The sequence below is a fragment of the Rattus norvegicus genome, chromosome 10 (genome assembly GCF_036323735.1).
Source record: "Rattus norvegicus strain BN/NHsdMcwi chromosome 10, GRCr8, whole genome shotgun sequence".
Taxonomy (NCBI): domain Eukaryota; kingdom Metazoa; phylum Chordata; class Mammalia; order Rodentia; family Muridae; genus Rattus; species Rattus norvegicus.
Window position 1 is genome coordinate 87,931,566 of NC_086028.1, and position 11,759 is coordinate 87,943,324.

At 47.2% G+C, this 11,759-nt stretch overlaps 1 protein-coding gene and 1 long non-coding RNA gene across 10 annotated transcripts in view; one reads left to right on the forward strand and one right to left on the reverse strand.

Annotated features, from left to right (window-relative positions):
* Nucleotides 1-608: 608 nt before the first annotated feature.
* The window catches only part of Gpatch8 (G patch domain containing 8), an 80,350-nt gene continuing 69,199 nt past the window's right edge, over nucleotides 609-11,759 (reverse strand). For all 9 annotated transcript variants that reach the window (NM_001398883.1, XM_039087760.2, XM_039087763.2 and 6 more), the window contains one exon: nucleotides 609-6,768. In NM_001398883.1, the coding sequence (NP_001385812.1) occupies nucleotides 2,850-6,768 (3,919 nt within the window). In that variant the 3' untranslated portion in view covers nucleotides 609-2,849. The remainder of the gene's footprint in view (nucleotides 6,769-11,759) is intronic.
* The window catches only part of LOC134480882 (uncharacterized), a 30,726-nt gene continuing 25,729 nt past the window's right edge, over nucleotides 6,763-11,759 (forward strand). The window contains exon 1 of the long non-coding RNA XR_010055817.1: nucleotides 6,763-6,915. This is a non-coding gene — a long non-coding RNA (uncharacterized LOC134480882). The remainder of the gene's footprint in view (nucleotides 6,916-11,759) is intronic.

Sequence of the window (11,759 nt, forward strand, 5' to 3'; positions counted from 1 at the left end):
GGCTGTGCAGCCCTGTCTTTCCTGCAGGCCCCCCTTCCTTGCTCTCAGAGATGCACTTTTCACTTTCGAATACTGAACGCAGATATTGGTATTCTAAGCAGTCTGAGCACTCAGCTTTGGTAGCTAGAGAGCAAACAACTTGACCAAAAGAAGGGAGAAGACAGACATCACATAGCTCTGAAAGGCTGAGGAAGAGGGAAGCTCTATCACTGGACACCTTCCATGCCAGCCCTCCTGCCCCTCCTGTGGGACTTCCTGCTGTGGCTTCAGGCTTATGGGTCAGGCAGAAGCACCCCACACTACAGTGGCCGTCAGAATTGAAGGTGGTATCTGAAGCCTGGTTATAGGGAACCTCACCTGGGGGTCAAAGGCCAGGCAGATAAAGCCTTCTTTGCTCTTTAAAAGAAAGTGCACATTCCCAGTCACCTGCCTAAGACTGGAAAAATACAGAGGTCTTCCTCTTTTGGTAACTGAATCCTGACCCCTGGGTAGCCTGAGCTCTCAGAGCAATCTCCAACCTTTCAAGCTGGCCTAGGTCTATTACTCGTGTCCAACCCGCACTCCTCCCACCCGCCCATCTACACAGCAGCAATCACAACAGACGCCACTAAGTTTCCAAAGTGTTGGTTTATTAGAAAGTTCCTCTCCTTCACTTTACAGCATATATCTCTCTATCATGTGTGATAAAGTCAAATACAATCTGTTATGCTTGTACGTAAGGACAGGTTATTTTGTTTTTCCTTTTTTTCTTTTTTTCTTTTTTTTTTTGGAAGTTTTAAAATCACTATTCTGGAAGTTAAAGAAAACTGCCCCCAGGAAGGCAGAGGTGGCCAGAGCATGGCTCGATGTCTACAACCTAAGGGAAGCAGCACAAAATGTTAACACTGTTTTATTTAAATATTTACACGAGCTGAAAGCAAGAAGAACCAGTCCCTTCACTTCAAATAGATGCCATCTTTCCAGGGCTAGTTATCCAAAAAGTGAGACTTGTAAACCGACAGGGACACTGAGAAGGAAGGAGGGGCTCAGCCAAGTAAGTGCCTCATTTGCCCAGCAACTGCTCCTTTACAAAGCCCATTCCGTTGGGGATTTGAGAGGCAGGGAGAGCGAAGCTTAGCTTAGGCAAGCAGGGCGATGTCAGTTGACTGCTTAGCCAGTTCTAGTCCTAAGAGTACTAATAAAGGAGATGAGACCTGCATTACAAGCACCTTTGGGTCTGTGTTAAGGAGGGCTGAGAGCCTGGGGAAGGCCAAAGGGGAGAGGGATGGATGGACTTCTGGTCAGTGTCAAGGGAGAAAAGAAAAAAGGAGCCTCTACTGCTGAAATTGAAATCGAGCTGGACAGATGGCATAGAACTGCAAAGCCAAAAATCTTGAACTACTCACCTCCCAACGAAGAGGAGAAGACTGTCCCAACCCTATTATCCTCTGGTCTACTTCTATTTTAGTTTCTAGCCAACCCAAAAGGCACATTTAAAAAATTGTCAGAGGGGGCTAAATACTAGGAAGGCAAGTAAGACTGTCCGGAACAAAGTACCCAGGGAAACCCAAGAGTCCCTCTTCCTAGACAGTCACCGAGTGTCACTGCTTCCAGAGAATAAAGCTGTTGAACCAATCCTCCCCTCCGGACTCTGTGGAGTCCACTGTCTAACAAAGCACACCAGGGAGACCACCGTGACTGAGCGTCCTCCTGACACTGGCTGCTGCCTGTTGCTCGACAACTCAAGAACCCAGCACGAACCACTACTGCGAATTATTAACATGTCCCAGCAAAAAAAGTTACCATTTTTATAGTTCATAACTTTAAAAAATACAGGAGATTGATAAAATATACATGCTTAGTCATTTTTGCATCTAGCAGAAAACAAATACTTTATTTTTTCTTTTTATTTTATAACCTTTAAAGTTTCTTAATTCAACTAGGGCAAACATATTTACAGAAAGCCACCAGAACAAGGATCACTTAAAGAGCTGATGTAAAAAATATTATTGCAGTATACTACAAATACGGAACCTTCTTAATATGAGCTACAAAAAGCAGCATTTACGTTTATAGAGTTCAGTGCAATTTTACATTAAAAAATCCTATAAATTAAAAAGAAAACATCAACATAACAGAAGAAAGTATACCCTTCAGACACGAGCTCCTTTCTGGGAAGCACATGGGTGACCCTATGTTCAGCATAGCTTCTACTCACGCTAGGATCTTCTTTTCTGGGATATGTAGATGCCCCTTCTGGGTGAGGGGCAGGAGGACAGTAGTGCCAAATGCATGGCTGTCTGTAAGGAAGGGGTCGATCGCAGCCTGAGTTGCTTTTGGTTCTAGGTTAGACCCCCTCCTCCACCTCACCTGGGATAACGTGTCACTAAGGATAGTCAAAGACACTGCCGAAAAGTGGAGTTTTCACCACTGGAGAGACAGTCCGGCCTTCCTCGTGGCACTGAGAAGGCAGGACCAGATGGGCCCATGGCAAGTGCTTTGGTGACAACCCTTTAGAGGAGGGAAATGTTCGGAACTCACAGAGGGGAAGTGCAGAGGATCAGAAAGTAGAGGAGGAGGATTACTGACAGTCTGGAGACTGCTGCAGAGGGCTGTGGGCAGCTCTTACTGGTGTTCCCTAGCTTAGAAACACGGGAGGGAGGGGGGGTTGGATAGGGGGGGAAATATCCCTGATAGTAAACCCAAAGCAAACCTCAAATCTAAATCCATCCCTGCAAGCCAAAACTCATTTCTTTGGCTGTCAAGACACTGCCTGTTCCAGCTTTTACTTGCTGGTATAAATGGCTCTACACCCCCAAGGGAAGAATAGGTCACCTTCCCTGGCTCAACATAGGCTTCCGACTCCCAGCTCAAGTCCCATGGCTGGGAGGGTGCTGCAGGTCCTGACCTGAGAAGATGGGGTGAAGTAGTGGGTGAAGATGGAGGGCAGTGGCAGCTGCTGCAGCAGGCCGTGGCGCGAGCAGGGTAGGGTAGAGGGCAGCGTGTGGGACGGGGTGAAAGGTGAAGGGCCCAGGATGGATGGCTGAAGCAGGGATTATATGGATAGGGTGGCTAGCAAGAAAGGTGGCAGGGTGGCCAGGGATAATTGAGTGAGTGAGATGGGACAAGGAAATCGGGGTAAGGTGGGGCTGGGGAATGTGATGCACTTGGGCAAGTGGCTGGGGGTGGGGGTGGGGGTGGATGCCGATGGCAGCGGCAGCAGCTGCAGCATGATGCTGTAGGATGGCGTGCTGAACAGTTGTGATGGAGGTGGCAGAGGCTGTGGCCGGCTGCTGAATGTGGATGGGCTGCAGGGCTGGTGTGGCTGGGGCTAGGGCTGTTGAGGCTGGAAAGGCCTTTACTTGTTTGGCCAGAAGTTGCTGCTGGATGTGCTGCTGTGCGGCCTGCTGGAGCTTGCTGTACTTCTCCATCTCCTCAGGGGTGAAGGTGATGGGCTGGCTCTCTAGAGGAGCCAAGGAAGCATCCTCAGTCCCGTCTGTTGACTCAATGCTAGGCTCCCCACTGGGAGGTGCATAACTGGGGAAGTGCTCAAGGTCTGGGGCTATAGGCAGCAAGTTGGATTCCACAGGGCCTGGCTGACTGCCGCTATCCAGAGACTCCAGAGCATCCCCATCACTGGGGTCAGGGAGGTAGTTATGGGAGATGGCTGGATCCCCAGGGTAGTCCGTGTGTGCTGGGGTGCCTAGTGGAGCCACAGAGTGATCAGCAGTAGCTTCTTCAGACTTTGGCTCTTCTGGGGGAGGGTCTGATAAGGGACCAGCTGTGTCCTCTGAGGAGAACTGATGCCCAAGTGGAGCATCCCTGCTCCTTGGGGACCCTTCTTCTGGCTCTGAATGCTCCTGCTCTTCACCCCTTTCCAAGGCAGAGTCTTCACATTTCTTATTGGACTTCCGAGTAGCTGGAAGCTTCCCTATCATTGGAAGAACAGGCTTATTACCAAGAGACGGGGGGAGCTTAGGCCCGAAGTAACCTTGTGGGGGGTTCTTATACTTGAGTCCAGCCTTATTAGGGGTGGCCAGCACCTCCTCACACACATTGGGTTTCCTCTCCACTTTCCTGGACTGGATCTTCTCTAGCAGCAGTCTGGCAGTAACAGAGTTCTTATCTTCGGGGCTGCAGTCACTTTCTGACCCTCTTCCTGTGCCGCCAGCGTTGCTATTCTGGGAGGGCAGGCCTGCTCCTTTACTGTCCTCTCCTCTGCCATCTTCTTTCTTCCCATGACCTTCTCCCCGACCTGATCGGAAATAGTGGGGAGACTGAGAGCGGTAAATCTTTGAACGAATGAAATCCCGACGGCCAGAGCGCCTTTCCTCGGGGCTCTCGTGACCCCAGGACCCCTTTCTGGAACCTGATCTCTGAGAAGGGCTCCTGGTGCTGCGGCTCCGGTCTCGGCTGTAGCTTCGGCTTCGCTGCCAGCTGTGGGCTGTGGTGCTGCGACTTCTTCTCTTGCTTCGACTGCGACTACAGCTGCTACTGCGGCTTCGACCCCGGGATCTTGATCGCTCCCTTGTATGACTCCGAGACCGGCTTCGGGACTGGCTGCAACTGAGGCTATAGTCATCATCAGATGATGAGTATTTGTGTCGTTTGGACCTGTGTTTGGAGCTGGCATAGTCTGAATCATCTGAATCATGAGAGCGCTTAGAGTGCCTTCTTGATCGGTCACTGTAGTCACTATAGCTATCATCAGAGTAACTGTGCTGTCTACTATAGCAGCTCTGGTCTGAAGAAGCGTCAGAGCTGCTTGAATAAGACCGCCGGGAAGAACGATGTGAGGAATGGCGACGGCCAGATCGAGAGCGGCTACGAGAATGCTCACTACCCGAGTCTTCATCTTCTTCCTCCTCTTCTTCCTCCTCTTCTTCCTCTTCCTCCTCCTCTTCTTCCTCCTCCTCACTGTACTGGGACGGAGACTTCTGGTGCGGTCTGTGTGAAGAAGAAGCGTTATCGCTATCCTCATCTCCACTGCTGGGCTGGCTCCGATGGCTGGACCGGCTGCTGTGTTTGGCACTAGTTCTCCGCTGGCAGGAGGAGGCTGGCGGTTCACCTTTGTGTTTCCTGCCACTGTGATCTTGGGAACCACTACCAGCTCCACCATCGTCCTTCTTCCCACTGTTTCCTTCTTCAGCAGGAAGGGATCTCCGCTGGGAGTCATCTCGAGCTCGGCGCCGTCTTCTTGGTGGTGCAGGGCTGCCACTTCCAGGAGGCTCTGGTTTGGGTCCTCGTTCAGAATCAGCTGGGGCTGATTTGTTCTTCTTCCTTTTTCGTTTCTTGCGCTTCTTAGATTTTTCCCCAGACTCTGCCTTTGAACTCTTTTCCTCCATGTCAGCCTTGTGTCTACGTTTGTGCTTACTGGACTTTTTGTGTTTCTTTTTCTTTTTGTGTCTGTGAGACTTGCCTGATGGTTCTTTCTTGTTAGGATGGCTTCTTCCGGTGTCTTCGGTTTCTGATGCATGGCTACCCCCAGGCTCCTGCTTGGTCAGGCTGCTACAGGCAGCCCCTGAAGCAGGTTCATCCACTCTGCCTTCTGAGAGCACTACACTCTGCTCCCCCTCCTTGCTTTTGTTCGGTTCTCTAGGATCAGGGCTCTGGAGATGACCCTTTGACGAGTCTCCGACATCTTTTGGCTTCTCTGTCCCTTTAGCTTTAGCATCTTTGTTTCTTGAAAGTTTAAAGTCAAAGTATAAAGGGTTGCAGCTGTAGGAAATGGGAGGCTCTGCTTTGGTGAAGATGAGCAGTTCTGACGGCCACTGCAGGGCAGTGCTTTCGTCCTTGCTCAGAACTGGGAAGAACGGGCCGGTAGGATGCTTGGGTCCCTGGCCTGCTTTTGTTGCTGGGGTGGCCTGAGAAATTTCTTTAGGATCGGATTCACACATCTGGCTCTCTGAGCTCTCTCTAAGACTCTCCACACTTTGCTCACCTTCACCCTCTCCTGAGCATTTCTTTGTTTCAGTTTTGCCTCCAGGCTCGGAAGGCCCAACCACAGTGGCTTCCTTTTGCGGCTCAGAAACGTCACTAACTGTTTTTTCTGCTCCTTGGCTTGCTGCTGCCTTACTGCAACCTTTAGGCCTGGGAGAGCTGCCCTTTCTGTTCTCTGGAGCATTCTTTGAGTGTGTACGGTGGTCACCTTCCATTTGCTCACTGGCCCTCATAAAGAGTAAGAAGGGGAAGTTCGGCTTGACCTTGCAGTGTGCTGGGGGGATGTAGTGGTAATACTCTGGCTCCGTAGCCCCTGTTCCTTCTTCCCTTTTCATCCTCTTCAACTTGGACAGTGTTGAGGCAAGGGACCCTCCATCCTGAGGGTCTTCATCTTCTTTCTTTCCATCAAGATTACCACCACCATCAGTCTCTCCCACCTTCTGCACCCCTTGGTCAGAACTCTTCTCTTCAGCCTTTGTTCCGTCCTCAGAGGTCCCCTCTTCTGCATGGTCCTTGAAAACGGATGCTATTGATTCAAGTTTGACGGGAGCTTTCTTGGCAAAAGAAAACGACACTCCCAATTTCTGCAGTGGGGGTCCCAGATTATTCTTAATGCCAAAGCTGATACCTTGCGAGGCTAACCCAGAAGCCTGCGACAGTCCAGTGCTATTAGTGATCTGTACTGACGTGAAGGGGCCCCCTTTCTCTGTGGAGAAGTCAGATCCAAAGCCACAGGAGGAAATGGCACTCGCACCACTGTTGGTTGATGATTCGTCTTTATCCTCCTCTCCACCATCTTCGTCCACAGCCACTGTGGTTGGTCGGAACATGGGCCCACTTCCAGGTGCACTAAACAATAGTTGAGAAAGTGAGAAAACAAGAGAGGATTCGAGTTACAGCTCTTATAATACTCCTCTTCTTTGTCCTTCTACTCATCAAAGACGCAGAGTGGCTGTCTCTAGCAATGTGCTGGTGAATGGAACTTGTTGAACAGAGGTAGGCAAAATTTCATTTGATCCATGCGCCGTGCTAAATTCCCAAGGCTAGCTAGCTACTGCTATCCTTTAAGCTATCTGCCCTACAAAAGGGCTTATCTTATAACCCAGTTCTTTAAACCCCACCTCACAGTTTTTGCACTAGTTTGTTACCAAGTTGGTTTTTTTTTTTTTTTTTAAAATTAAAGTATTTTTCTCTGGGGCTAGTGAGATGGCTCAGTGATTAAGAGCACTGCTCTTGCCAAAATCCTGAGTTCAATTCTCAGCAACCAAATGGTGGCTCACAATCATTATAAAGGGATCTGATACATACATGCCTACAGGTGTATGTGCAGACAGAACACATCCTATATGAGTACACTGTTGCTGTCTTCAGACACACCAGAAGAGGGCATCAGATCTCACTACAGATGGTTGTGAGTCTCCATGTGAGTGCTGAGCCATTCCATTTCTCCAGCCCTAAAAACTTTTCCTTTTCATTTTAATTTTATGTGCATGTTTTGCTTTTTTGTATGCCTGTTTACTACATGATGCATTGCCTCTGGAACTCAGAAAAGGACATGAAGGGCTGGAGAGGTGGCTCAGTGGTTAAGAGCACTGACTGCTCTTCCAGAGGTTCTGAGTTCAAATCCCAGCAACCACATGGTGGCTCACAACCATCTGTAATGAGATCTGATGCCCTCTTCTGGTGTGTCTGAAGATAGCTACAGTGTACTCATATATAATAAATAAATAAATCTTAAAAAAAAAAAAGAAAAAAGAAAAGGACATGAAATCACCTGGGATTAGAGGTACAAGAGATTGTGAACTGGAAATTGAATCTAGGTTCTCTGGAAGGGCATCTTTAACCACTGAGCAATCTCTCTAATCCTTCCACTTTCAAGATTACATGTATTGAGAGAGAGAGAGAGAGAGAGAGAGAGAGAGAGAGAGAGAGAGACAGAATGCATGCCAGAGACTGAGAGACAGACAAACAGAATGTATGCCAAAGGTCTGTATATAGAGGTTAGAGCTGGTTCCCTCCACCTACCATGTGGATTCTGAGGCTTGAAATTGGGTGGCAAGAACCTTTACCCACTGAGCCATCCATCTTGCTGGTCCTTCCAATCTCATTACCCTACCACCCGGCACACGGTCAACTACACGGATATGCAACTATTCCAAAGGTTACTCTGCACACAGCATGGTGGCTTAAGCCTTTAAGCACAGTACTTAGTAGGCGGAGACACAGGATTACTATTGAATTCAAGGTTGGCTTCATCTATGCAGTGAGTTCTAGTTCATCCTAGACAATAAAGACCTCATTTTCATCCCCTCCCCGCCAAAAGGGCTATATTTCATTTAGCTAAAGAAAAGCTTTAATTTTCCTTGCACCTTCAGATTTACATTTAAACCCTCTCTCTCTGTTTATGTGTTCATTTGTGCCATGCCACTCAGGTTGGGGTTAGAATCTGAGGAGCTGGTTATCTTCTTCTATTATACAGAGCTGGAGGCAAGTGTCTCAAATTTCACTTTTATTTTATTTATTTTTTGAGCCAGGGTCTTACTATGTAGCCTTGGCTGGCCTAGAACTTATTTTTTATACAGGCAGACCTTCAGTTTAGAGATTATTCAAAGCCTGAGCATTGGGAATAAAGGTATGCAGTACTACACTTGGTTCAAATTTCATTTAAGATAGGAGAAGGAATGAAGGGAAGGGAACGGGGGAGGAGCAAAAGGTGGAGGAAAAGGAAGAGGAGGAAGAGGAGGAGGAAGAGGGGGGAGGAGGAGAAGAAGATGATATTGGTTTGAATCTAGTTATATAGCCCAGGATTGACTGTGAACCCACATGGCAATCCTCCTTCCTCAACCCCTAGAAGCCTGGAATTACAAGCATATAATACTGTTATATGCAGCTTACAAATGAACATATTCTGAATTAAACATAGCTGGAAGCCTCTACTGGAATACTCTGTGGTTATATTTGTTTTATAAATTAAATACTCGTCCCTATGTCTTGGGCATCATACCTAAAGTCATGCTTTGATTTAATGACAAATTAGTATTCTAGTCATGGTGGTAGATATTTGAAGAACACAGGTGGGTACACGACAGTACTGGATTGTACTGAACCACACACATGTACACAGAGAGAGGCTACATTATAATAAGGTTTAATTTATAAGTTGATTATAAATTAAATTAAAAAGATTAACAGTAAGAGAAGAGGAGTTCTAACAATGCACCATAATGCAAGTTACAGGAATATGAACTTTTTCTTCCTGTCAACAGACAGGAAGCATGGACATACTGAATAAAGAGATGACTCATCTTTCAGGCATTATAACATACATATAGCACACAGCTTAAACTTATTAATAAGTCTATAACTTTATTTTTAATGTATTTTTAAACGTATTTTTTGTTACATTTTACTAATTGTGTGTGTGAACATATACAGTCATGGTGCACATGTGGATGTCGGAGAACAACTTGTAGAGTTGGTCCTCTCCTGCTATGTGGGTTCCGGGATTTGATAAAGACTTCCGGCTTGGCTCCTCCACCTGTGGTGCCATGCTGTTGGCCCCTGTTGAATGATGCCCTTTTAGGGGTACTCAGAATGATGCCAGTAACAAGCAACCCGCCAGCCACTACTACAGAACTAAGGTATTTTAAAACAAGTGTTTGCTGCCTATCTTGCTGTGTATGGACTAATATGTAGGCACTTCCTCAAGTCTGAACTCAGTAATTGAAGACAATTAATTAGATATCCAGGTACCATGGTATCTAAATTTTGTTATATATGCTGTTGCTGTTCAAAGATGGAATCCAAACAGACAAAGATAGTAAAACATATTTATACTGTGTTATAGTCTCCCTCATAGCCTTGAACAAATGATGTTCCATGTACCTGTAACCTATACACTGGTCAATCCTACTTGGTCATCTTTTAACTGCTAATTTAAAAATGAGAGCTGGAGGGGCTGGGGATTTAGCTCAGTGGTAGAGCGCTTGCCTAGGAAGCGCAAGGCCCTGGGTTCAGTCCCCAGCTCCGAAAAAAAGAACCAAAAAAAAAAAAAAAGAGAGAAGAGCTAGAAGTTGCTTTTGAAGAAGAACAAGTGTTATAATATGTCCCGAACAGGGGCTGGGGATTTAGCTCAGTGGTAGAGCGCTTACCTAGGAAACGCAAGGCCCTGGGTTCGGTCCCCAGCTCCGAAAAAAAGAACCAAAAAAAAAAAAAAAAAAAATATGTCCCGAACAGAAAGAAGCCTGAAATACCCCTTTCGTTAGAGATATCCCTAGAACATGTCCAAGAAAGGTGCATTTACTATAGAAAGAGTCACAAATTGGGCTGGTGAGATGGTTCAGCAGGTGAAGGGTGGCCACACAAGCGCAAGTGACCCGAGTTTGTAAAGGTGTGTGAAGAGGGCAGACAGCACAGACAGAGCTGCCTGTCCTCTGTCATCTACACATGCACAGCACATAGATCCATGGATGCACACAGTAAGCCAATGCAGTTTGTAAATCTAAGAAACTGCAACCAAGTATGGCGGCATGCACCTCTGATCCCCGCACTCTGGAGGCAGAGGCAGGAGGATCTCTGAGTTTGAGGCCAGCCTGGTTTACACAGTAAATTCTAGGACAGCCAGGGCTACACAGAGAAACCCTGTCTCACAAACGAGAGGGATAGAGGGAGGGAGGGGGGGGGAGGGAGGGAGGATTGCAATCATGTTATTGGTGGTTTAACTCAATGCTTGAGTTCATAGGTTAAGTACTTTCTTTTCTTCTCTTCTCCACTTCCTACTTATCTTTGGCTCCTTGCAGTATAGAAAAAAACACAAAACCAAAGAAATTAAACACGAAGTGGAATCTGAAGTAGGCTAAGAACAAACCAGGAAGGGTGAAAGAAATAGCAAAGCCAAAGTTCCCTCTTCTGGAGAGTGACTCACTCACTCAGGCGCACACGGATTTCACATGCAAAGCGTCAGTCACGCTTTTGGAGGTGGAATGGAAAGGTTTCTGAACATTTAGAAGCCAAGGCTCTGTCCTATCCTCCTTCTCTTCCTTCTGTCTGCCTGTCTGTGTCTGTCTGCCTGCCTGCCTGCCTGTCTGTCTGTGTAGTTCTGGCTGTCCTGGAACTCACTCTGCAGAACAGCATGGCTTCGAACTTCTAGACATCCACCTGTCTCTGCCTCCCAAGTGCTGGGATTAAAGGCGTGAGCCACCACTGCCTGGCCCCCTCTTCTCATTTTTCAATGTCTTTTATTTTTCCCAGTGGTAGTGGTGTAAATAGAACTTGGATCTTAAAGAAGTGCTCTATTGGGGTTGGGGATTTAGCTCAGTGGTAGAGCGCTTGCCTAGGAAGCTCAAGGCCCTGGGTTCGGTCCCCAGCTCCGGAAAAAAAAAAAAAAAAAAAAGTGTATTGGGTGTAGGGCAGGATAGAGCACCCCCCCCCCCCCCGGAGCTGGGGACCGAACCCAGGGCCTTGAGCTTCCTAGGCAAGCGCTCTACCACTGAGCTAAATCCCCAACCCCCACTTTTTTTAATACTAAAACTTTTATTTAATTTTTAAGTTTTTGTGTTGTGTTTGAGATGATGGAACTCATTATGGAGACAGAAAACCACACCGGCTAACTGTACAGTTTTTAAAAGGCAGTGGTAATCCTTGACTCAGAAAACATGTGCTGGGATGCTGCAGTGGTAAACTAGAGTATGGTGCCTTCCTACAAGGGTGTGCTGGAGAGCCTGTAATAGAGACAACGACGTCATGCATGCATCACTCAGTCCCAGTGTGCAGTAGGCATCTTTTAGTGTGTCAACTCCAAGGAGTTCTCCACTTTCTTCCCTTCTCCTTTCTCTTTTCAG